Genomic DNA, 26359 nt, shown 5'->3' with positions numbered 1-26359 from the left:
TAATTCAGTTTTCTACCAACAATCAAGTATTTCCCATCAACTTTGCCAGAAATAAACATTGTGCTTATGTGGAAATAATTCCCAAGACAATTATGGTTGACTCCATACTATTCCCTACATAGCATTCTATTCAGGTCCCACCCTGGGTCGCTGGGCTTCCAGTGCTTACCACATGCTTACCATAGAGAGCCATGACCTAGATCCACTGCAATACTCCCCAGTTATCTTCATGTTGTGCTGCTTCTTTACCACCCACCCCTAATCTCCATCTGTAACTCTGGAAATATTAAATAAATTAATACTACTGTTCCTGGAAAGGATATTCCACTCAATTATCCTACAGCTCCAATCATCATACCTGTGACTTCCTTGATTAACATACCCATCCCTGACTACCACTGACACATATGTGCTGTTTTCCTCTAGAATTTAAAGTCATTCACAGAAGAAACGATAAACAATTTTGATTAAATAAAATGAAAATGTTTTTTCACAAACAAAACCAATGCAGCTAAATTAGAGGAGAAGCAAGAAACTGGGATTGATATCTTTGCAACACATTCTATGATAAAAGACTCATTTCTAAAATATATGAAGAACTAACTCCACTTAAAAAGAATAAGAGGAATTTCCCAAATAATGAGTAATTCTCCGAATAATAAATTGTCAAAGGAAACAGGAATTTTTGGAGGAAAATACCTAAGGTATCAATAACCAGATGAAAAAATGCTCTAAATTATTAATAATCAGAGAAATGCGAATTAAAACAACTATAAAGTACCACCTCAAACCCATCAGATTGGCAAAGTAGACAAATAAGAAAATGAAAAAGTCTGGAGGGATTGTGGGAAAACAGGTACTTTAAAATACTCTTGGTAGAACTGTAAACTGACACAACTATTTTGGAAAGCAACTTGAAATTATAACCAAAAAGCTAATAAAGTATGTGTATCATTTGGCCCAGCAAAACCATTACTAAGACTACATGCAAAAAGATCAAGAAAAGATGAGAAAAAAAATCCATCCATACAAAAATAATTAGAACAGCTCTTTTTTGTGATGGCAAATTAGAAACTGAGGGGATACCCATAATTTGAGAAATGGTAGAACAAATTATGATTTATGACAGTTACAGAGCAACCTGGGAAGATTTCCATGAACTGATGCAAGATAAAATGATCAGAACCCAGAAAACAATTTATAAACAAAATGTTGTAAAGACAAACACCAATGAAAGACTTAAAAACTCTGATCAATACAAAGTTCAACCACAATTCCAGAGAACTCATGATGAAGTATGCTACCTTTCTCAAAATAAAGAGGTAATGAACTCGGAATGCAAATTAAGGCATACATTTTTTAAAAAATGGACAATGTGGGAATTTGTTTTGCTTGACTATATATATCTGTAACAGGCTTGGGTTTATTACATAAAGGTGAGCTATTATATTATTATTAATTTAAATATTTAAAAGATATATTAAAAGTCACTTGACTAACACAGATCACAATTTTCCTTAAACTTACTAAATAGTCTCCAGGGCTATCTCCTCACTAGAGCTTATGTATATTACCCAGACTAGAGATCAAGCCCCAGAGGATTTAATCCCTACATTTTCAGAATTCCCACTTTACAGCCCTCAATTACCCACTACATCTAGGCCTAGTTTCCACCATACTTCAATACTGGACATCGCACTAGTGGTGCTCTCTCTATATTCCCATCAATTTTCTGCCACCACTATATCTTTTCCCAATTATGGAACAATAACAGAATCAACTGAAGCTTATTACTGAATATGTTAATATACTTTCCTGTCTCTATCTATCCTAGTAAATTTTCAAATTAAAATATCCATCCCCAGTAAGTGTCTCCTATTAGAAATTAAATTCTCTGGGGAAGAAAGTGCCTTCACTTTTATATTTGTATCCTAAACATTTAGTACTTGGCACTTCATGATTAAACTTGATAAATGTTTTTTCATTCATTTATTTATTTTTATGTCTGTGGCTCTCCAAAAATTATCACTTACCAGTGAAAGCTCTCGAAACATAAGCTGCTCTTCATTTGACAAACCCAATCCCTCATTACTAGACTTTACTGAGTTGAGGGACCATGGCAGGTTCTTAAAAAACATAATAAGGTATTAGGATAAGATTTGAATAAAGAACCTTGCATCTAATGCCTTTTGTGTCAAAATGAATTATTAATCACTGTCTTGTGTCACAAAATTTGTATATTCATGTAGATGTTTTTAAAGAGATCTGGTTTAAGCATTTAGAGCAAATAATTTAGGTTAGCACAAGTAAGTCTGACATTTAGTTTACCTTACCATGGATGCAAAACATTCTACTAATTGTTTGACAGGTTGCCATTTAAGATACTCAGAAATCAGTTTATATTTAATAAACTGATTTTAATAATGAAAGCTTTGGTTGGTTCCTCATGACATCTAATCCTAACCAAAGAGAATAAATACAAATAAAAAAACTAAATAACAGCAACTAACGTAGATATAACCGAATTATTATTATTTGGTCATTTTCAATCACATCTGATTCTTCATGATCTCATTTGAGGTTTTCTTGGCAAAAATACTAAAGTGGTTTGCTATTTCCTTCTCCAGCTCATTTTACAGATGAGAAAACTGAGCTAGTTACAAATGAAAAAACACAGCTAATAAGTGCCTGGGGCCAGATTTTAGCTGAGGATGATAAGTTCCTGATTCCAGGACTGGCAACTATCTTCTGTATCACCTATCAGCCCAATTTAAGCAAGTATACATTCATAACCAATTATTTTTACATCAAATTATAAAGGGGGTTACTAACAGATATACTTAATAGTAAAAAGTTTCCTAGAGAATAAGTAATGATGGAAAATTAAAAAATAGATCCTCTATAAGTCACATATGTGGTCAATTCTGTATTATTAAATATGGCTGGGCAATGGAATATTATGGTTATTTACAATCTTTAAAGAATAAAAATACAATAAATATACTTGACCCTAAAAACATATTGAACATAATTTAATCTTTCTTTGATAAAATCTCCCATTTGCAAATAATAGCAAATAGCTATCAGCTTTGGAATGGCATTGTCACAAAAGTACAGAAAATAAAAATGGACAGTGTCATAATCTATTATGCAAATTATTAAATTTATATAGCCCTAGGCTTGCAAGAAATTCTATGTACAAAACAGCTAGGAGGACCACAATGCACACAAAATTGAACTAGGAATCATGAAGACCTTAGTTTAAATCCAGCCTCAAGTACATACTATGTGACCCTGAAAATGTTAATTATTTGCCTTGGTTTTCCCATTTGTGAAATGAAGATAATAACAGCATCTAGAGTTGTTATAACAACAAAATGAAATATTTTTAAGTACTTTGTAAAACTTAAAGCACTATGCAAATGCTGTTATTCAGATTATTATCCATCTTTTCAGTAATTGGTCTATTAAAGAACACATAGTAGGCAATCAATTAATACTTGCTAAGTGATTTCCCTCATTTTCATTGAAGTAAAAGCAATCTTTCTACTCTGGAAAGGACACAAGAGAAGATGGCAGATGTTTCATTATAAAATTTGGATGATTTCTTTTTAGAGAAAACTATGTCTGCTTTTGGGCTTTTCAAACATCTTCATGAGACAACATGAGCACTTAAAATTAAAAGGAACCTCACAGTACATTTAGTTTAATCAATTCATTTCATAGATAAGAAAACTAAAACTCAAAAAGATGAGCAACTTGCCAAAAGCTGCACATGTAGTAATCAACAGAGCCAAGATTCCAATTCAAGTTGTCAAATCCAACAGCAGTATGCTCTTTCCCCTCTGCTCCACTTCACTAGCAGACTCTGTTGTACTTTTATAACTAGACACACATGAATTGAATAGGATTCTGCTTAAATATCAGAAAATTAGCAGTCTCAATTAGCAGAAAACAAGTAACAGTCAGCTATATCATTAAATCTGCCTTGTGGAAATTAAAATGTGCTTTGTAAAGCTACCACTTTCCCCAAAACAACTAAGAAACAGGTTGTCCTACAGAGAATATCACAAAATATCAAATAATTATAATTGATTACCTAATTGATGTAAGAAATAAGCTGTCATTAATTCGGAAGCAAGAAGACTCCAGAAGACCAAAAAGAATGCTAAATATAAATACTGCTTTTTAAAAAAAAACCTAAAAATACAGATCCTTATCTGAGGAATTACCTATTTCAAATTAGTGAAATTTGAAAGTCTTTAAAAGAGATTGTTCTGGTGAAAGGGTAAGGTGCACACAGTTTACAAACTTATTTTGTATCAAATCATTCCAGACTTCCTATAATCTTTTTTGACCTGGATTCTAACCTAAAAGTTTTATTTTGGGGCCTTTATCAAACCTTCTTTCCACTAAGGAGTGCTATTATCATTTTAGTATAACCTTTCATTGGATTAGATCCCCAAATTTACTGTCAGAAAAAAACCAATCATTTTAGCTAGTATAGATTAACAGTAAAGATAAATTACTATGATTTTTTTTTTTTGAGGATACCAAAAAATAAGGTAAAAAATATCTGATGGCAAAGCACTTGATAGCTGAAACTCACATCTGAGCCGACACCTCTTGTGGTAGTCTGCAGTATCGGTTTAGTCACAGACAGTTTGCCTGTGACTGGGTTATTCCCCACAGGAGTTGGTAACACATTAACCACATGATTAGGTAGTTGAGTGGTTCCTCTAGTGACAGCAATGACTGGCTGAGCAGAAGGCAGAATTCCAGGTGCTTGTAGCTGAACCATAGTCGGTTGAGAGAGCACAACAGGCTGACCTGCATTGGGGAAAAAAAATCAGAGGTTATATATATATATATATATATATATATTATATATACCATGGAAGAAGTAGTATTTCAGTATTTAATGTATAATGATTAGAACAAATTACCGATCTTTATTTGGGAGGCTGGAAGTTTGTACAAAATCAATTTTTCCTTTTGAAATTAATTATCATTAAAAGGAGTGACTATAGCAATGCAATGCTTCCAAATTTGTGTTCTTTTGCAGACCACAAATATTATTTTCTTTGTACTTCACTTAGATACTTATAAAATTCTATTCTGAACTATAGTTATTTATCTATGCATCCTCCTACCATCCTGCCTCCATGCAGAGGCCATAGCTTTATCTACCTAAGTCTCCTCAAAGATTTTGTACCATTTTACAGATTGTAAGTATTTTATAAATGTTTGCTGAATTAATATGAAAACTTTCTCAACTTTACAAAGAGATCAAATTTGTTCATCTAAACCTATCAAAATTACTCTGATTATAATTACTCCTTTAAATTTGTTGCAAATTAAAAGTGCCCTAGATATACTATAATTATAAATATCGAGTTTCTTCTGCTGAAAGCAGAAAACTAATAATTTTAAATCAATGACACCTGCACATATAGAGGTTATTTAAGCAGGGAACTACCTTAACTAATAAAAAGCAGCAAATTTCAAAAACTAACAATCACATGAAATGGATCCTCAGGTGAAGCAAAAAAAAAACAAAACAAAAACATGTGTACAGAGTCTTAACAGTGTGCAAATAGGACCCAACAGTAATTAGAGTTGATAGGTCCACCAAACTGTTCCCTAGTCTTCATATTTATTAACACTATAAAATGATACTACATTTGAAGGCAGTGTGCACCATAAGTCTAAAGAAGATTAATATAAAATACAGCAGTGGTATTACCAACTTGTATTAAAATTTTTACTTGCCTACTGGGTGATTTCTTTTAAATATGGCCCACTTTATAGGAAATTGGATTCCAGGGCTAATTTCCACAGCTGATTTAAAATCCATCTGGTGAAATAAGGTTCTTACATTAACAGCTAACTTTTAAAAAATCATTTCCAATTCGTTTTTTCTTAAAGATATCGGTCAATGATATTTTGAACAAGACAACATGACCCACATAAAATTCAGCATAGATTTTATAAGAACCAGAGAATACTAGAGATTAAGATAATTCTCCAAAACACCGATTTGATAGGAATAGCTGTCATGTCTAAAAAAAGATCATTCCCACAAAATCAGAAAGAGGTTTCACCCAGAAATTGGAAAAGAATTCAATGCCAAGGTACGAGTTTTGCAAAAACTCAAGGTTTCAAATGGCTTATAAAGGTGGACTAATGATTTACATTAATGATACAATTATTACCTATGTTCCTAGAATTATACAAGAGTAAATTAAGTAGAAGGAATATTGAAAAACCCTTTCATGGCATTTTTAATTCCTACAACTTAAAAGGGTAAATGATCTGTAAAGACATTCATCTTGTCATTTTTCCTCTCATGATTTAATATTACTTTACCAAATCAAAAAGAGAAAAATGACTCATAAGCAAATGTAAAAAGATATTTAGTGGGCTAAAGATACAAATAAAAAAGTAATTAGGAAATAAAACAAGCAGCAAAATAAATAGCATGTGGCCAAGTACTGGGTTTTTAACTTTTAGGAAATTCCTGTGCCTGGATTCCATGTGAAGACGTAATAGATCTTTATGTAAACACCAAGTCAAAACTCTGAAAGAGTATCACAAGAAGCATCCCCTAGAATCTGAAGTTAAGCTATAATTAAAAGGATTTGAAAGATTCAATAGTATTCAGAAGGCATTGGATAATACTCCAAAAGAATATTTGATATACCAAGAAGAACAGAACAGAAAAAACTATGCAAAGGAAAGAGAGCATTACTGATTCCAGTTTTAGCAATAGCACATAAATGAAGTAGGATGTGAAATTAAAAAGCAAGTAGTTTGCAACAGATCTCAAGATTCATCATGGAACAAATTCATGGTAGTACTACTGTAATGGGCCAGAACTCTGTACTTGAAACAAGGATTCTTATAAGGTGTTAATTCAGTGGAATTGATGAGACAATGGGTTATCTAGTTTAGCATGGTGGTTAATAGTTCTCTAGTTCAGTATGATTGATTTAATCTTACAACAAATAATGGTTCCCTAGTGATATAATGATTGGTTTATATTCAGGATACTGTAAATGATCTAATTAAATGAGAGCATATAAACTGGGACAAAGTCAGCCAGGGTCAGATTCAGAGAAGACAGAGGCCTGGAGGTGAGAGCTCAAGCTCTCAGAGCCAAGGAGAGAGATTCATTCCATCTCCCACCTTTGTGGTGGCTGAAGGCTGGAGCATAAGCCCTCGGACACAGAAATTCATTCCATCTCCACTGAAACTAAGGCAATTACATTGGAGCTGCTTGCACTGGACACTTCCACTGAATTAATACCTTGTAAGAATCCTGACCCATCACATACTACCTATATCCATTGCAATATGGATAAAGCTATACCACATGGGAATGTTAAGACATATTTTGGAAGCCAAAAGTGACTTGACATTATATGAATCCCCTTCCTCCATCTACCAAATGTCTTAATTGCACAATATTCATCTACATCCTAATCAACTAGCAATATGAATCAAGGAATTCTCAGCATATGTGCTCTGGGTATCTCTTCACATCCAAAAAAAATGGACTTAATGTTGCCTAGTTTTGTTTTCAAAGGAAGAAATCAAAGCCATCAATATAGTAATATGAAAAAATATTCCAAATAGCAAAGAGAGAAGTAAAAATTAAAACAATTCTAATTGTCTAACTCATATGCATCAGACTAGCAAAAAGAATAAAAACAGAAAATGAAAAATGTAGGAAAGACTGAAGACATGCATATCAATGCACTACTAATGATGTTGTAAATTAGTCCAACTATTCTAGAAAGCAAATAGAACTACACCCCCAAAATAACTAAATAGTGCATACTCTTTGGTCGAGTAATACAACAATGAACAATACTCCAAAAAGATCAAAGAAGAAAATGGTCCAGCAATTCTTTTTTGTGATGGAAACAGAACTGAGAACAAAACAGGTACTCATTCACTAGAGAATGGTTACAAAAAATTAAGAAATTGGAAAAGACTTGTATGAACTGATACAGAGTGGAATGAGTAAAGTCAGTTAATAATTTATACAACTGCAACAACATCTTAAAAAAAAATTTTTTAAAGACTTCTTAACTATAATCAACTCAATTCCAGAGAACAAGTAATTAATCATGCTACCCAACTCTTGACAGAAGTGTTGGCCTCAGTGTGCAGAAGATGCATTTTTAGATATAACTAAATGTTAGATATAACATTTTTAGATATAACACTTGAGGTGCTTGAATTTGTTAAGCCTAATTCCCACAATGATTTTTTTCTTTCTTTTTTTTCAACAGAGAGGGAGTAGTAAAAAGGAAGAAAAAATAAATTTTTGCTAACTAGAAAAATAAAAGTTATTTTTAAAAAGATTAAAGAATAAAACTTTCAAAAATGCTGCCTGTTCCAATTTGTGTACATCATAAAAATAAAACATCATGGGACATCTAAGTGACTTGCCAGACACCTAGGACCACAAATTTGCAAATCAGCTGAACTTGTGATCTGCAGGCATCAGACAAAACTGGCCATTGAACTTGTATTATTCACACCAAAGAATCTGCACTCAGGTGAAAACAGGATTTCCATCTGGAAAGCAAAATGTCCTAACTAGTCTTCCAGACAACTACCCTCTTGAAAAAATATCCCTGAGTCCACTGATATATTATAATTTTGAAGGGCACATCAGCAACATGCATATGATCACAGAAAAGTCACAACCTCTCAGGGGCTCTCCTACTCTTGAAGACAAGAGCTGGAATAGGTGATTTATCTTAAAGGCAATTTTCACATCTAAGCCTGTGATTAAGATTTTTTTTTTCCTTTTTTCTGAGGCTGGGGTTAAGTGACTTGCCCAGAGTCACACAGCTAGGAAGTGTTAAGTGTCTGAGTTCACATTTGAACTCGGGTCCTCCTGAATTCAAGGCTGGTGCTCTATCCACTGTGCCACCCAGCTGCCCCCTGTGATTAAGATTTTGAAGGTAAAATTGATCTTTTAAATTTTGCTCAAATCAAGAAAAAAATAATTAATATTCACCAAGCACCCAAAGATGAAAAAGAACTATCTTAAGAACAAAGGGGTTAAGCCAGCCCCTATCCCTATCTTTGGCAATGAGAGGATCCAAATCGTTCCAATTGATCAGCGATGAACAGAACTAGCTACACTCAGTGAAAGAACACTGGGAAATGAGTGTGGACCACAACATAGCATTTGCACTTTTTCCATTGTTGTTTGCTTGCATTTTTGTTTTTCTTCCCAGGTTATCTCAAGGAGGGTGATAGCAGGAGAGAAGGAGGGAAAAAAATTGGAACAGAAGTTTTTGCAAGGGTCAATGTTGAAAAATTACCCATGTATATGTTTTGTCAATAAAAAGCTATAATAATAATAATAATAATTTTTTAAAAAGACATAATCCCTATCCTTAAGAGCTAACAACCTATCAAAATTGGAAGACAAAAATACACATGAATTAATCATTAACAATACAAATCAATAAATTATAAGATCCAGATGAATTGAACCAGAAAGACCACTCCAAAAAGTTCAGAGAAAAGGGAAATTTCTTGAACTGGGAAGGAAGGTCAAAAAAAAGTTTTTTGTAGGACATGGTACTGGAAGTAACCCTTGCATATGTGTAAGATTTGGATAAAAAAGTATTTTTTAAAGCAAGAGAATGAGTTGTAAAGAATAGGTAGGATTTCAAGATGCAGTAAAGGGGGTAAGAGAGCATTCCAGAAACAGGGAACAGTATAAGCAGAGGCACAGAGCCATTGAAAACAAAGTTTACTTGTGTGAAGATTTCCTATATATGGAGAGATCTTCCAGATGCTCCCTTTAAAGATACTGCACTGACTGCATTAAGAAATTAATGATTTTTCAAGAGAATGATCTAATAATTAGGGGATAATGTGATGCTGAGGAAAGAATATACTATGTACAATAAAAATTCAAGGAAAGCTAGAAGTTTCAAATCCTGATTCTGCCATTTAATACCTCCTATTTTATACTGAATAGTTATAGGAAAAGAGACTAATGAATACATTCAATTCCTCAAGGGTTTTTTTTGAGACTCCAAATATGCCAAGAAGTTTCCTATATCTCTTTGGCCCTTTATAACCATCCTCCTTGAAAAGACCTACCCAACAGATGCCTCCACTTTTTCTCCTCTCACTCTTCTTAACCCCTTACAGCTTGTGCAGCTTCTGACCTCATAATTCCACTGAAAGATTCTCTCCAAAGATCCTAACGATGCCTCGGGTGCCAATTGCAATGCACTGCCTTTTTCTATAGATTCAATCTCCTTGACCCCACTGCATCTTTTGGCACTATTGACTGCTTTCTCCTTTTTTGATATTGTCTTCTAAGTTTTCAGAATACCACTCTTGTGGTTATCCTCTGCCTGACTGTTCTGTCTCCTTTGCTAAATCTTTCTCTAATTGACCCTCAATTGTGTCCCTCAGGGCCTGTCACGAACCCTCTTCTCTTCTTTCTCTTTATTACTTTTCTTGGTGAACTTATGGGCTCCAATGGATTTAGTTATAATCAATGCTGATGATTCTCAAATCTACTAACCTGCCCCAATCTCTATGCTGATCTCCAGTCTCACATTTGCAAGCTTCAAACATCTCAAATTTAATATCCACCAAACATCTTAACCTCAATCTATCCCAAAGAAAACTCATTATCCTTCTTCTTAAACCTACCCCAGCACTACCACCTTTTCCATTTCTACAGATCATCCCAATAATAGAGAATCCTTCCATCTTCTTAATTCCAGCCCCCCCCCCCAAGGCAATCTGCCAAGGCTTGTCATTTTCATCTTGGCAATCTCTTGAATATACTTCTTTCATCCTCTGGAGACATCATCAACCATTCTAATATAGACCCTCATCACCTCACACTTGATTACTGCAATAGCCTGCTGGTGGATCTCCCTGACTCCAAAGTCTCTCTTCACTTCAATCTATACTTCATTCTGCTACCAAAATGGCTTTCTAAAGCACAGGCCAAATTATGTTATCCCTTACTCAAAAAACTCCAGTAACTTCCTATCACCTCCAGGATTAAAAAGAAAATGCTCTGTTTAGCATGTATTTCTCAGCATAGGGGCACTGAACTCCTGACTATTCCATAAAGATACTCCATCTCTCAGAATCAAATATTCTCTCTGGCTATCTCCCATATCTGGAATGCTTTTGCTCTTATATTCCAACTACTGACCTCCCAAGCTTCCTTTAAGTCCCATATAAAATCCCATCTCATGTTGGAAACCTTCTCCAACCCCTCTTAATTCTAGAGCCTTCTCTCTGTTAATTTATTCCCTATTTATCCTGCATATAGTTTGCTTTGCATATATTTGTTGAAATGTTGTCTTCCCTGTAGCTAAAAAAGGTTCTGCAAAGAGACTCAGTTACATTCATGAAATCATTTACTAGGCAAAAGTTCTTAATCTTTTTTGCATGACGGACCCTTTTAGCATCCTGGTAAGCCTACTGATACCTTCTTCCCAGAAAATCTTTTTTAAATTCATAATCAAAAGAAATGCTAAATTTTAATTAAGACCTTAGTGAAAGGGGCTGCTAGATGGCACAGTGAATAGAGTACTAGCCCTGAAGTCAGGAGGACCTGAGTTCAAATCTGGTCTCAGATTTACTTAACACTTCCTGGCTGTGTGATATCACTTAACCCCAATCGCCTCAGCAAAAAAAACAAAAACAACAACAACAAAAAACCTTAGTGAAAACGAAGATACAACTTTTTCCTTATCTAAATTCCACAAACAAGCCTATCCTTGAAATAAATCCACAAATCCTGAGTATCCTTGGACTCTAGGTTAAAAATCCTTGGCACTAAAATATATAGAAGATTTTCTCCTATATCAATGCCAGACATCAGCACAGGGATAAAAGTAAAAATATTAATTTTATTAGATAAGCCATGTTGTAACACTGTCCTACTATATATCTTAAATAAATCCAACAAAGCTAAATCCAAAAAAGGAGTGGTAAATTGATTTGCAGAAACTTGCTTAAATATTTAACAACTTACTCTCACATGACATCTTAAAATCTACAAAATGATTTCCTCACAGCAATACTGTCAGGTTGGCAACACAAGTGCTATTATCCACATTTCACAGATAAAGAAAGAGAGACTCCAAGATGTAAGTAATGGACTTAGGATCACACAGACTTAGATTTAGAGCTGGGAAAGACTTCAGAGCTCACATCTAAACTCTTTATTCGGCAAAGGAGGAAGCTGAAGAGCAAAGAAAGGAAGGAAATTGTCTGGAGCCCCACAGAAAAGGAAAGAGAACTCAAAACACTTTCCCTGGCAACCCCAAGGTCTCCACTGCAGAGTCACTTGACACTGAGGAAAGCCAATGACGAACAATAGGCTTTACTGCGCTCTCCTGGCAATGCTTTCTCTAGCTGCATGGGAACTCACAAGGTTTTTGGTATTTTTCTCAAAAACCTAATTCATGTGTAGATGGGGCTACTTTGAGTATCTCAGGCCATCTGCTGGACAATATAGGCAATACACATACATTTACTGAGATTTGAGCACACTTGCACCTACTAGTGGGAAAGCCAAAATCTTAATTTTACAACTATAAAACCCGGGGTGCAAAAAAGCTTAAAAGAAATCTTCATTAGGTGTTGACAGAGAAAGGTTGCAAACTGCAATGGCAAGGTTCATTCCCAAACTCAGAGAAGCCCACCTGGATCTAAAGCCAGAAGATCTGTCAAGGCATCTCAGTGTGAGGCAGCTCAGCAAACTATGCCAGGATTCGGCCAGAGGGAGCATCCCCACAACTCCAAGCTTTCTGCTCTTCTTACTGAGTCCTTTTCAGACTAGGAAAAATCAATCCGCCACCACAATATGCACATACACACATGCATGTACAAGCATACACATATACAATGACACACACACATCAGCCCATGCACATACCCTGACTACATGCATCCCTGCACTGCACACATGCACACACAGGCACACGTACATGTGCCCGATGTGTGGGCAGATACACACCTTTAAAAGGCACACCTGAGAGATTACATTTTCAAGGGACCGGAGACTCAAGAGAGCCAAGCAGCAAGATACAGGCGAAGCCCCCAGGATCATGCCTCTCCCATTGCAGGGCCCTTAACCAACTCAGACTCACTTTATAGAGAAGGATACTGAGGTTAAGAAAGGACCCGGCTTTTCCCTATTCACCCAGCCAACACATGCCCAAGGCAGAACTGCACAGGACTCTGCTCACCAGTGCCCCAGGAGGTCGGGCCTTGGAATTGGGCCATATCTGAATTTCACCTCTGGCCCTGAAGAGCTGTGTGAATGATTGGCCAATCATTTCCTCTCTCAGGCTCACTTTCTACATCATCTTTCAGCAAGCAGTTATTAATCACCAGTTCTGTGCCAAACACTAGTTACAAACACCAAAACAAGATGGCCTCTGCCCTTACAGTCTATTAGGGAAGGAGGACAATGGAAAGAAGGTAATGCTTATATCACATGAATGTTAAGAGGATTAAATGAGACTAAAAGAACTTTGCAAACTTTTTAGTACCATATAGATTGCATTTACTCTTATTGTTGCTACTGCAGTTGTTTTGTCCAAGAAAGTTTCCTCGGTTTTATTTTCATTTCCAGTGAGTTTTATTAAACTCATTCATCATATGTCTTCCACTGAAGTCTTACTCTCATGACTGACCCTGGCCACTGGCATTGGCTGATACTGGAATCCTGAAGGCTTCGCTTACAAATCTGGGAGTCTAGTAGATTTTAACAATCAGGAAATGCCTCAAGTATTGGCTTAGCTACAGACTATGTCTTCTGTCTTCAAAAGCTTAAAGAAGCTCCCTGGCAAAAGGTTAACCATTAGGAGATTCCTCTTTTTTTTCCCCCCCCAAACAAATAAAATCATGAAAAAATCTACTAAAGTGGTATGGAGTTGAGATTTACATTGGTAGAGGTTACCCACACTAAGAAAACACATTTTTGAAGTAAATTTTCATAAGCTCCAGAATCATGTTTCTCCATAGTTACAATTTCTAAATGAAACAGCCACATAAAAGAATTAGGAAACTTGGATTTCTGTCCAACACTAAAAGCAAGATATCAAAGCACATATTCCCAATTTACCTCTTTCCCCAGTATCTCACATCTTATTTGTAGGAAAGAAACATTGTTTGATAGCTAAAGGATACCATTAAAAATCATTTTTTTATTATAGATATCATAATCATTTATTCTATCTCTAAATAAACTATGAAATGTTAAATGTAAAGAAAATTTTATTTTTGTATTTAGTTACAAAAGTCTCCTCATATAACAAAGCTTTGTCCTTTAAGACCACATCAATGCCCTTCTTCTTAAGACACATCTTGTCTTACAAAAATATACACAGTCACAAATATTTCAATCTTGTACCTTTAGCAGGTGCAGGTTGAATGTGAATAACAGGTTGCTGCTTTGTCAAGGGTAGAAGTGTTGGGAGTGTCTGTATGATGATTGCTTTGGTTGGAATACTAGAGTTGGCTTGACTCTTAGGTACTGCTGGCAGAAGTAAAGGCTTGGGCTGAATTGAAGGCTTAGAAATGACATGACTTTGTTTTTTTGGAGTTAGTCCATTTGCTAGAGAAAAAAAAAACACACAAATGAATCTGAGTAGATCAATTAACGTTCTAAAAATAAATATTAATATATTTATTTTCTAGATATTATGCTCAAATGTACTCTAGATATTATACTCAAATATACTCTAGATATACTTAAATGGATAAATGATCTAATAAGCCAGGAATTCCCTCCAATGATGCAGATCATAACTTATCCATGTCTGTCCATACTATTTGAATCTCAGTCTCGTTCTCCCAGGTGTTCTACACAGGAGATACACCCAATGGGTTAGAAACCTTCCTTACTTTCGCCTGATGTCTTGAAGGTATCAGTGGAGCACTCTCACTGTCCACCTGCCATTCCTCACTGTCACCATGTGACTAGCCAACTGTTTCCTCCTCTTATTCAATTCCTAAATAATATCCTTTACATCTTTTCTTCTATATATTATTTTGGTTAAATATTGGTCATAAAATAGGTACATTAAATTGCAGAACAGATATCACTACTTAAGAAAATAAAGGCTACTTTTAAGGACCATTGCATCTATCTGATGAAGTTATTAACTAGAAACATCAAGCTATTACAAGGGAAAACAAAGAAACCAAAAAGATTCCTTCCTTCTCTAATAAGTGAATCATCATGGACAAATATTACATCTCCATGTGATTTATGGAGATTTATCTCCATAATTTATCTCCATTTATGAAATAGGCAATAAAAGCAAAAAAGCTTATTCATAGTAACTCATTCTAGAACTCCCCTGGAGAAAGCGACCATAAACCTATGTGATGGTAGAATAAATAATTAAAAGAAAAGAAATACCAGTCCTGTTTGTGCCACCAATGATGGGCTTGTCTTCCTTTAGTAACTCCGATGAAGAGGGACTGCTAGAGGTTTCACTGTACAAAGAGAGGGGAGACAGCTGGGAGCTAGATGATAAATCCAATTCTTCCTGTAGCAAAATGAAGTTAAAAAAACAAATGCGATTTTATTTTGCTTCTCTTTTTTTCTTGTGCAGCACGATAATTGTATAAATGTGTGTGTGTGTGTGTGTGTGTGTATAAAACATATATTGGATCTAACATATATTTCTATCATGTTTAACATATTTTGAACTAATTGCCATTAGTTTAAAATTAGGGGAGGGCATGGGGGGAGAAAAGGGAGAAAATTGGACACAGGGCTTTGCAAGGGCTAATGTTGAAGAATTGTCCACACATATGTTTTAAAAAATAAAAAGCTTTAATTTAAAAAAATGCAAAAAGTTGTAATTTTCTTTTATTAATTCATTCCAAAAAAGCATTGTATGAGTGCTAGTAGATCTAATATTATACTAGATAGTGAATTATATATGCGATAGCACATTCTAAGTGCTAAATCAATATGGTGGATAATTTTTTTAAATCCACTTCACAGGGGAAAAAAACCTGAAATATAGCAAATATAAAACATGATTACCAACCATAGATCTGATTCATCCAGATGCTTCTTCATTCCCTATGTTACTTTCTTTAACCTCTGTGACTCTATTCCTCAGCTCCAAACATTTTTTCTGGACGTCTCCCATTCCTTTGCTCCCCATCTTCATCTGCCTCTCCTGGCTTCTTTCAAGTGCCAACCAATATTCTATCTTCCACAGGAAGCTTTTCTGAATCTCCCTTAATTCTAGTGCCCTCCCTCCAAAATATAACTTATTTGTACATAGTTGTTTGCATGCTGTCTCCCCCATTAAACCATGGGACCAAACCTTGTCTGTGATTTAAGGAGCTGGACATGTTTAGCCTAGAGAAAAATGACTAAATTGCCATCCTCAAGTAGTTGAAGAAGGTCTGTCATATGGAACAGAGAGTAAACTTATTTGGTCCAACTCTGGAAGAAAGGAGAACCAAAATGTACAAGTTACAGGGAGTCAGTCTTTGGTTCAATATGAAAAAGAATTTCCTAAGAACAGAACAGACGCCTTTCTGAGGAAGCAAGTTCCCTCGTAATGAAGATGATCAAGCAAAAGCTATCCAGGATGCTGCCAAGGGCATTTCTTAATGTTCTCATTTAGTAACATCCACAACTGCTGTGGAATAAGCCATCATGTTTGTACAGATGACCAAGAAAGGTATGGAGATGGAAATTAAATGATATAGATATATATAGCCCCAGTCTCTCCCTAAGCTTCAGCCCTGGTCATCAATTTCTAGACATTTCAAATTGGATGTACTAGACACATCTTAAAGCTGACATATCAAGAACTGAAATAATTTTTCCCCTTAACTCTTGCTCTTCCAAACTTTCCTATTTCTGTCAAAAATATCATTGTCCTTCTACCTTCCCAGATTCATAATCTCATTATTTTCTTTAACTCTTCATTTTTCCTCCACCCACCTTCCTGAACAGTTGTTAGATCTTGCTGGCTGCTTTCAAAACACCTCTTCCATTCACTCTCACAGATACTACTCTAGTTCAAGGTTCATTACCTATTGCCCATATTATTGTGACAGTCTTCTTGCTATATTCCTCTCTCATCACTCCAATCCATCCTATTCTCTGGGACCAAAGAAATTTTCCTGGGGCAGCTAGGTGATGCACTGGAGAGAGTACCAGTCCTGAAGTCAGAAAGACCTGAGTACAAATCTGACCTCAGACACTTACCACTTCCTAGCTGTGTGACCCTGGGCAAGTCACTTAACCCCAATTGCCTCAGCAAAAAAAAAAAAAAAAAAGAAAAGAAAAAGAAAAAAGAAAATTTCCTTAAGTGGTAATTTTCTAACAGAAGGTAAGCTCACTATAACTTATATTTTCATTCTTTATTTTTGTACCCTAGCAGCTAGTAGTGCTAGACTACATGCTTAATAAATGCTTGTTGATTAAGTGGTGGATATCACTACATCAATGATTAGATCAAATCAGAGGTCAGATCAAATGCATTTCAAAACTAAAACTCCATGATTTTATAAAATTAAGGAATAAAAAAAAATTTTAAATATGGAAGGGATGACAATGGGTTCAAAAGAGGTAGGTACGATTCTACTAAAAAGCTATTAGAAATAATTCACAACTTTAGCAAAGTTGCAGGATACAAAGTAAACCCACATAAATCATCAGCATTCTTATATATCACTAACAAAATCCAATAGTTAGAGATACAAAGAGAAATTCCATTTAAAGTAACTGCTGCTAGTATAAGATATTTGGGAATCTATCTGCCAAGGGAATATGAGCAAAACTACAAAACATTTTCCACAGAAATAAAGTCAGATCTAATCAATTGGAAAAATATTAAGTGCTCTTGGATAGGGTGAGCTAATATAATAAAGATGACAATACTACCTAAATTAATCTATTTATTTAGTGCAATACCAATCAGACTCCCAAAAAACTATTTTAATGACCTAGGAAAAATAACAAAATTCATCTGCAAGAACAAAAGGTCAAGACTTTCAAGGGAACTAATGAAAAAAAAAAAAAAAATCAAATGAAGGTGGCCTGGTTGTACCAAATCTAAAACTATATTATAAAGCAGCGGTCACCAAAATCAGTTGGTATTAGCTAAGAAATAGACTAGTTGATCAGTGGAATAGATTAGGTTCACAGGACAAAATAGTAACTTTAATAATCTAGTGTTTGACAAACCCAAAGACCCCAGTTTTGGGGATAAGAAGTCACTGTTTGACAAAAACTACTGGGAAAATTGGAAATTAGTATGGCAGAAACTAGGCATTGACCCACACTTAACACCATACACCAAGATAAGGTCAAAATGGGTTCATGATCTAGATATAAAGAATGAGATTATAAATAAATTAGAAGAACATAGGATAGTTTACCTCTCAGATTGGGGAGGAGGAAGGAATTTGTGACCAAAGAAGAACTAGAGATCATTATTGATGACAAAATAGAAAATTTTGATTATATCAAATTAAAAAGCTTTTGTAGAAGCAAAACTAATGCAGACAAGATTAGGAGGGAAATAATAAAATAGGAAAACATATTTATAGTCAAAGGTTCTGATTTCCAAAATATATAGAGAATTGACTCTAATTTACAAGAAATCAAGTATTCTCTAATTGATAAATGATCAAAGTATATGAACAATTTTCAGATGAAGAAATTGAAACTATTTCTAGCCATATGAAAAGATGCTCCAAATCATTATTAATCAGAGAAATGCAAATTAAGACAACTCTGAGATACCACTACACACCTCTCAAATTAGCTAGGATGACAGGAAAAGATAATGCTGAATGTTGGAGGGGATGTGGGAAAACTGGGACACTGATACATGGTTGGTGGAATTGTGAATGCATCCAACCATTCTGGAGAGCGATTTGGAACTATGCTCAAAAAGTTATCAAACTATACATACCCTTTGATCCAGCAGTGTTACTACTGGGCTTATATCCCAAAGACATTTTAAAGAAGGGAAAGGGACCTGTATGTGCAAAAATATTTGTAGCAGCTCTTTTTGTAGTGGTTAGAAACTAGAAACTGAATGGATGCCCATCAATTGGAGAATGGCTGAATAAGTTGTGGTATGTGAATGTTATGGAATATCATTGTCCTGTAAGAAATGATGAGGTGGATGATTTCAGAAAGGCCTGGAGAGACTTACATGAACTGATGCTGAGTGAAATGAGCAGGACCAGGAGATCATTATATACTTCAACAACAATACTATATGATGATCAACTCTGATGGATGTGGCTCTCTTCAACAATGAGATGAACCAAATCAGTTTTATTTGTTCAATAATAAAGAGAACCAGCTATACCCAGTGAAAGAACTCTGGGAAATGAGTGTGAACCACTATATAGCATTTCCATAACCTGTTTTTGTCCACTTGCATTTTAGATTTTTTTCCTCAGGTTATTTTTACCTTATTGCTAAGTTCGATTTTTCTTGTGCAGCAAAATAATTGTATCGATATGTAGACATTTTGGTCTACCTGCCCTCTAGGGAAGGGGGTAGAGGGAAGGAGGGGGAAAGTTGGAACAGAAGGTTTTCCAAGGGTCATTGCTGAAAAATCACCCATACATATATGTTGTAAATAAAAAGCTACAATAAAAAATACATTTTTAAAAAAAGAGGTAGGTAGAAGAACACCAAAAAATAAATTTTATCCTACACTACCTAGGCTACTAGACAGGACATTATGCCAGTGAAAATCATCTTTTTGGCACAATACCATTAAATTGCAGAAGCTTCATATGGGTTATAAATGTAAAAGCAAGATAGTGCAGAAGTGAAACATTTGATAACATAATATAAAATATTAGTAGATAGATAGATAGATAGATAGATATAAAACTCCAACTACACACTAGGAATCAAACTATAACTGACAATTCTTATTCAGTAAGAAGTCTTCCTTTATGCACTATCAGCCTTACAAATAAAAGAAAAACTGAATAAAAATCAGTATGTTCACAACCCAAGAAGTTAAGAAGTTAATTCTTCTTTTAAAGAAGGGCACCCAAATGAATTACCACATATTAAGAAAATCTGAATGTTTACAAAACACATTTAACTATTACAATTTATAATCTTTTCACTAATTCATTTCATTTTGTTTACTACATTATCTGAATCCGTATGGTATTCTATAATTAGTTAAAAGTATTCTTCCCACAAAAAAATCAATCACTAATTCTCATTGATTCTGCCTCCATGACATCTCTCAAATCTATTCCCTTCTTTCCCCTCACATAGTCACTAATCTAATCCAAGTCCTTATAACCTTCCATTTAGACTATAGCTATAGCTCTTAATCTATCTCCCTGTCTCAAGTCTCTTTCTCCAATCCATCTTTCATACAACCACCAGTGATTTTGTAAAAGCAGAAGTCTGATCACATCCTACTTATCTCACCTCCCATTTCATTCTCTCATTTAACAAACTTCAGGGGCTCCTATTACCAGAGCCACCATCAGTCATCTTGATCTTTGTCTTCCATTAAACTCCAATGACTAACTCTGGAGGAGAGAGCAAGGCAGATGTCTACACAGCTTTACCTCACTCAAATTCAATTCACACACAAGTCAAACTATCATCATCATGATATCACTGATCCTCTGATAAAGAAGGAAGAACAACAAAAGGATCAAATATAAATGCATTTGTTTGACATTCTAAGCCCTTCACAACCTGGCCGGCTTTCCAGCCTTATTACATATTACTTCCCTTGACACATGCTATGGTCCAACCAAACGGGCTTACCACTGTCCTTCTCAAAGAGTACTCCATCTCCATGTGCTTGCAGAGGCTGTCCTTCATGCCCAAAAAGCATTCTCTCCTCACCTCCATCTTCTGGAATCTCTAACTTCCTTCAAAGTTCAGCCTAAGAGTCACTTCCTATATGAGGTATTTCCTGATACCTGATGAGTTCCTCTGCCCCCAGCCACTACTTTTTCCAAAACTATTCACTGTATTTATTATGAATATTATTACTTCTATCTGTACAAGTTGTCTTTCCCTATAGAAAGTAAGCTCCTTGAGGACAGAAACTGTTTCATTTTTACTTTGTGTACCTATCACAGTCCCTGAAAAATAGGTGTTGAATAAATACTTGCTATTTCAAATCAGATGAGACTCACTGAAGATGTCTGGATTAGCAAGGTTTTAAAGTGTTATTTTTTCATATTTTTTACAAACAAGTCAATGCAAAGGACCAACCAGTTACTTACAGGAACATGCTGGGTTGAAGAATAAGAATCCACTGATTGAGGGGAAGAGACTGAACAGTTTGAGGAATCTGGAGAAAGTGGCTGAGGCTCTTCCTTGATATATTTATCTGTAAAACATGGGGCAGGAGATTTTTCTACCTGGACACTATAACTTATAGAAGAAAATGAAGAAGAGTAAAAATGAATTTTATACTTACATATAAGGAACTTAAACACTGTGTTTAGAAAGTTCAACTCCCAAATGTACGTTTAATGCCCAATTTTGATCTTTTTTTTTTTTTTTTCTTTCTTGGGTAAATCCATAATTAAGACATATGTATTTATCATTGTAATACCTTAGATATGAGCATTTCAAAAATGTTGTTAAACTAAGCAGAAGCTAATCTAAACCAGTAATTTCCACCTTCTATTCAAAATGCAGTTTTTTAGGTCAGTTAACTTGAGCACCAATGTAAAATCTTTCATTAGCAAAAATAAAGGGAAAAAAATTTGGAGAACAGCACTGGATTTTTTAAAACAAGAGAATAAATAACCACTTTAGTTCTAAGGATCTATTACCAATATGATCAAGGATGGGTAGAAGAGAATAAAAAGGAAATAAAATAAAAAACATGATCAAGGATTCAAAGTCCAGTATTACAATGAAAAGCAAAATTATTTCTGGAACAGAAAACCTGCAAATTTGACAACCTGAAAGGTTTGGGGTAAAAAACATCTGTATATATTTTTTAATCTTGTAAATGTTCAAATAAATAATTGTAAAGCCATATTTAATCAGATTTTTTTTTTAAAGTCCTGTCCTCTTTGGCAACAATCCTTCAAATGTGGTTTAGATCAACACAAGGCATCTACTTCTCTTTGTGACAGCATATTTTTATCCTGGCATGAATTTTAAATGGATTTGTGATATTTGAGAGTTATGACAATCTTCTTATTAATCCTGAAGAAATGTTCTTCTTTTCTTTTCTTTTTTTTGGGGGGAGTGTTAAGTCAGAACAGGTAGAATAGAATACACTATTTCCTTAAACCCACCACCAGAATTCACAACCAGAAAAATTGAATTGTTGTACCATGGAATAACCCACAAGTTAATCTTGTTTATACAGCTCATTACAAATAACATGTGGCAAATCATTACCTGTACAAGATTGGTTGGAAATCCCCCATGGGTCTGAGTCCCAAGGCATCAAATCCAAATCAAAGCCAAGATTATAGAAATTGTTTTCCTGTGGGTTACAAATCAGCAAAAGAAACTAAGAAAAGTAAAATACAAATCATTGCCCAACAAAGCATCAGAAATAACATGCCAAAAATCATATAAAATTTATATTGCCCAAACAGAGTAAGGGGTTTCTTAAATGATCTAATCACATCTTGCAACAGCACTTATAAGATCTAGAGCATGATGTTAATGAGATCAAGGCTATGCATTTAATTATCACCTAACAATGAATCCACAAAGTTGACAAATTTCATTGAGTGAAAACCTAACCTTCTTTGCCTTATTTCATTTCTTCAATTCCTACTTATCTGGATACACCAATAAGTAAATACAAGTTGATTTTTGAAGGGAGGATTAACAACCCAGAAGGCTTAAGAGAGAATATGACATCTTATTATTCCTCCATTGTGTTCAAAGAAGGACCAATGACATTATGGACCTATGTCTTGACTTGCCTGTGAAATGGTTTTAAGTGAGGCAGAATTTTACAAAGTTGTCAGAGTCATCCAAGTCCAGTGGCAGGACAAAAAAGGTGAGAAGACTGGTGGTGATGATGGAGTAAGACACAGTGGATGACCTTTCGATCTTCAATGCCTCATCAAGCTCTAAGTGCTCCCTTGATAGCCAGTGGAACAAATTATTTTCATCTGCCCATTCAGCCAAAGAAAGTCTTAACATGCTTGGGGTAGACATCTCCCTAATTCACAGACAGGTCTGAGATCTGTCAGTTACCCTCAATCTGGTTTAGCTCATCTCTCGAGCTGGGTTAGAGGTTAGGGGTAATGCTGACTGAAGGAAAATAAGAATTCTAACAGGTAGAGGCAAGAAATCAGTGCATTCCAGGATGATGGCTTTTGTAAATTAACTGAAGCAAAATGAAGGAAGTTTAATTTGAATAGAATTATAGAATGTATTAAAAGAAGTAATGTGAGAAAACGCTGAAAAGATATTTTGAAGCTAACCTGTAAAGCCTTAAAGTACAATCTCAGGAGTTTTTATTTTAACCAGAGCAGCATTTCTTAAATTTTTTTATATCATGGATCTGACAATGTAGTGTAAAGTCTAAGGACCTCCTCCTCAAAATAATGTTCTTAAATTAATAAAATACATGGGATGTAAGCAAACCAATATACAAAAATGTAGTTATCAAAATACTTTTACAAGCAAATTCATGGACCTCAGGCTAAGAATTGCTTTCCTAGAAGTAAAAGGAAGTCACTTGAAAGTTTTTGAACAGAGGTCACAAGTTCACAGTCCTTTTCAGAGGGCTCATCCACCTTTAGGGGCCACCTGATTTAACTAATTCTCACCTGTGCCTCCTAAAGTCATAGCATGCACAGCAGCCACACTCAGATAAACCATCTAAACCAGGCTGAGGATAACTTGTGTTTCAAACTTGTCTGTGAATTGGGGGAATGTCTACCCCACTTGTGAAGACTTCGCTCTGCAGAATGGGCAGATAGGACAATTTGTTCCAATGGTCATGAAGATGGCTGAGGCAAGCGCTGGAGTGCTTAGAGCCTGGTCAGATATCAAAGATGCCAAGGTCATCACTGCATCCTGGGCCATCACCAGTTGTGTTGACTTTTGTCTTGTCACTGGACTTTGATCACTCAGGAAGAGAGAGTGAGGCTGATGATTTTGTGAAATTCTACCTCACATAAAACCAATTCACACCAAAGTCAAGACACATTACTCCTGTTAATGCCATTGGCCCTCCTCAAAAATGAAGAACAAACAACAAAAAAAGGAAGAAATAGTAACAGTATGATAGAAAGTATTTTCATGATGAGAGAAGAAAATCCTTCCTTACACATATAATTATTACTGAACACTATTAAACAGATAATGTGAAAGTAAACTTACTTTCAGCAGCAGACAACTGAAAAGCAATTTAGTGGTATAACTTGACGAATCCAGGTCTTCTAATTCTAGGACTCATTCTTTCTACTATCCAAAGCATGTCAAACTCCAGTAGTATGGGCTACTAACCACATATACGGATTCCCAGGGGGTTCATGGTGCATTTTCATCTGGCCCAGATCAATGTTTGACACCCTATATCATACCACATTTAACAAACTCATGACTGAGTCTGTTTTTTATTTTTAAATGACAAACTGATTCTAACAGCCTAAATTAATAGTTTTTAGAAATTAGAAATAAAATCCACTTTTATTTTATAGATGAAGAAGCTAATGCCAAGAGACCTTAGATGAGTAACCAAAGGATACACAGATAACAGCAGAACAGGGATTTGAACTTGTTTCCCTGACTTCAAATCTAGCATTCCTCTCATGATACTCATGAATTGAAAATTAGCCTAAAAATTTAAATCTGCTATCCTGAAATCTCTGAATAATTAAGATAAGGTTCCAATGTCATTTTGAATAACATATTTCTCCTCTACCAAACACTTACATAAGTTTCATTCTCTATGTCCAGCTGCAACTCGTCTGTATCCATTAAATCCCCAAGTTCAGCAAAAAGGGTTGAATCTATGAATAGAGGGAAAAGGAAAAGATTATTTGATCCAGTGATCTGAGGGGGAAAAAAAAGTTGTGACTTCATTATGCCAATTGTGCTACTCCAAATATCAGTTATTATCATACTCTAACATCTTTAACTTAGAATTCACACTTTTCCAAACTAATCAGGTAAGTTATAGAACCTCATTTTCTCAGTTTTTCTCATTATAAATAGAGAAAATAATTCCCCAAGGGACTAAGGTCAAAATCTGAGGGAAGGAAAACTTGAAGGTAGTTACGAGGTCCATGGGATTCTAAAAGCACTTATAATCACTGTTAACAACTAATATACATGTGACCCTTTTAAAAAGGAGGCTACCAAGCCCTTCTGTAAATTGTCAAGTTAGAGCTTCACTTCTTCAGTCAAGACTCATTTCAAGCACCACCTTGTTCAGGAAGCCTTGCAGATTAACTACTTTGCACCGAATCTTCTACATACTCTTTCTACATGTTATTTCCCTTATTAAAATGTTGTTTCCTATGGGCAGAGACTGTTCCATTTTTGTATCCTTAATATTTAATAAAGTGAATAAACAGGAATAGACTCATTATTGACATAGTAATTATCCTTGAACCAATTGTCTGTGTATAATCATACTACAGATTTGTCAAGGCAATGAGTAAAATTAATAAAAAGCAAGAATAAGAAAAGTACAACTAAAATAACTCAACTCTAAACTGTTTAAATAAGCAATTAATAATGAAAATGTGAAATAAACCCCAAAATGGCACTGTTTTTAACCAATGAAAATCTATCTCAACAACAAAAAGGCCAAAAGAGCCAGAAAATACATTAGTTAGTAAACACTTTTGGCTTGCCAAGCAAAATGAGATGGTGGCTAGCCAAAGGCAAAAAACCTGGTTTATACAATTCGACAAACACTTGTTTATTTAAAAAAAGAGAGACAGAGAGAGAGAGAGACTGAAAATAACAAAGAATGATAAGCAATAATGTCAATTGTGACAGGCAGTATTGTCTCATAAAGCAGAGAAGTGGTAGAGGATAAAACAAGTCTACAGAAAAATTTAGCAAAAGATTCAGTTAAACAAAATTATCTCAAAGGGATTTAAGGATAAAAATCAGAGCATAACAATAAAAGTGAAAAACAACTATAAAGATTACTATAACTACATATTTTCCGTCAAGGACAATGGAACTCCTATATTAAAACCCAATCATCACAATTTTAGATATGCTCATAAGCAAGATTGAAATGCCAATGATGAGAACAAGGATGAAAAAGTATGCACAGAGATGTGTACTAGAGGAGATGCAACTGTCAAAGCACTGGGAGACTGATATTCA

General features: G+C 34.9%; 1 protein-coding gene across 2 annotated transcripts in view; it reads right to left on the bottom strand.

The window, feature by feature from the left end:
- The window catches only part of ATF6 (activating transcription factor 6), a 180041-nt gene that overhangs the window by 144325 nt on the left and 9357 nt on the right, over positions 1–26359 (bottom strand). For both annotated transcript variants that reach the window (XM_074266443.1, XM_074266444.1), the window contains exons 2-7: positions 24947–25023; positions 22442–22529; positions 21304–21410; positions 15452–15581; positions 14438–14641; positions 4610–4830 (exon numbers count right to left, since the gene is read on the bottom strand). In XM_074266443.1, coding sequence (XP_074122544.1) covers positions 4610–4830; positions 14438–14641; positions 15452–15581; positions 21304–21410; positions 22442–22529; positions 24947–25023 — 827 coding nt within the window. The remainder of the gene's footprint in view (positions 1–4609; positions 4831–14437; positions 14642–15451; positions 15582–21303; positions 21411–22441; positions 22530–24946; positions 25024–26359) is intronic.

This window comes from Sminthopsis crassicaudata, chromosome 4, assembly GCF_048593235.1.
Source record: "Sminthopsis crassicaudata isolate SCR6 chromosome 4, ASM4859323v1, whole genome shotgun sequence".
Taxonomy (NCBI): Eukaryota; Metazoa; Chordata; class Mammalia; order Dasyuromorphia; family Dasyuridae; genus Sminthopsis; species Sminthopsis crassicaudata.
The sequence above is the reverse complement of the archived record's forward strand: the minus strand, read 5'-3'. Positions and strand labels throughout refer to the sequence as shown.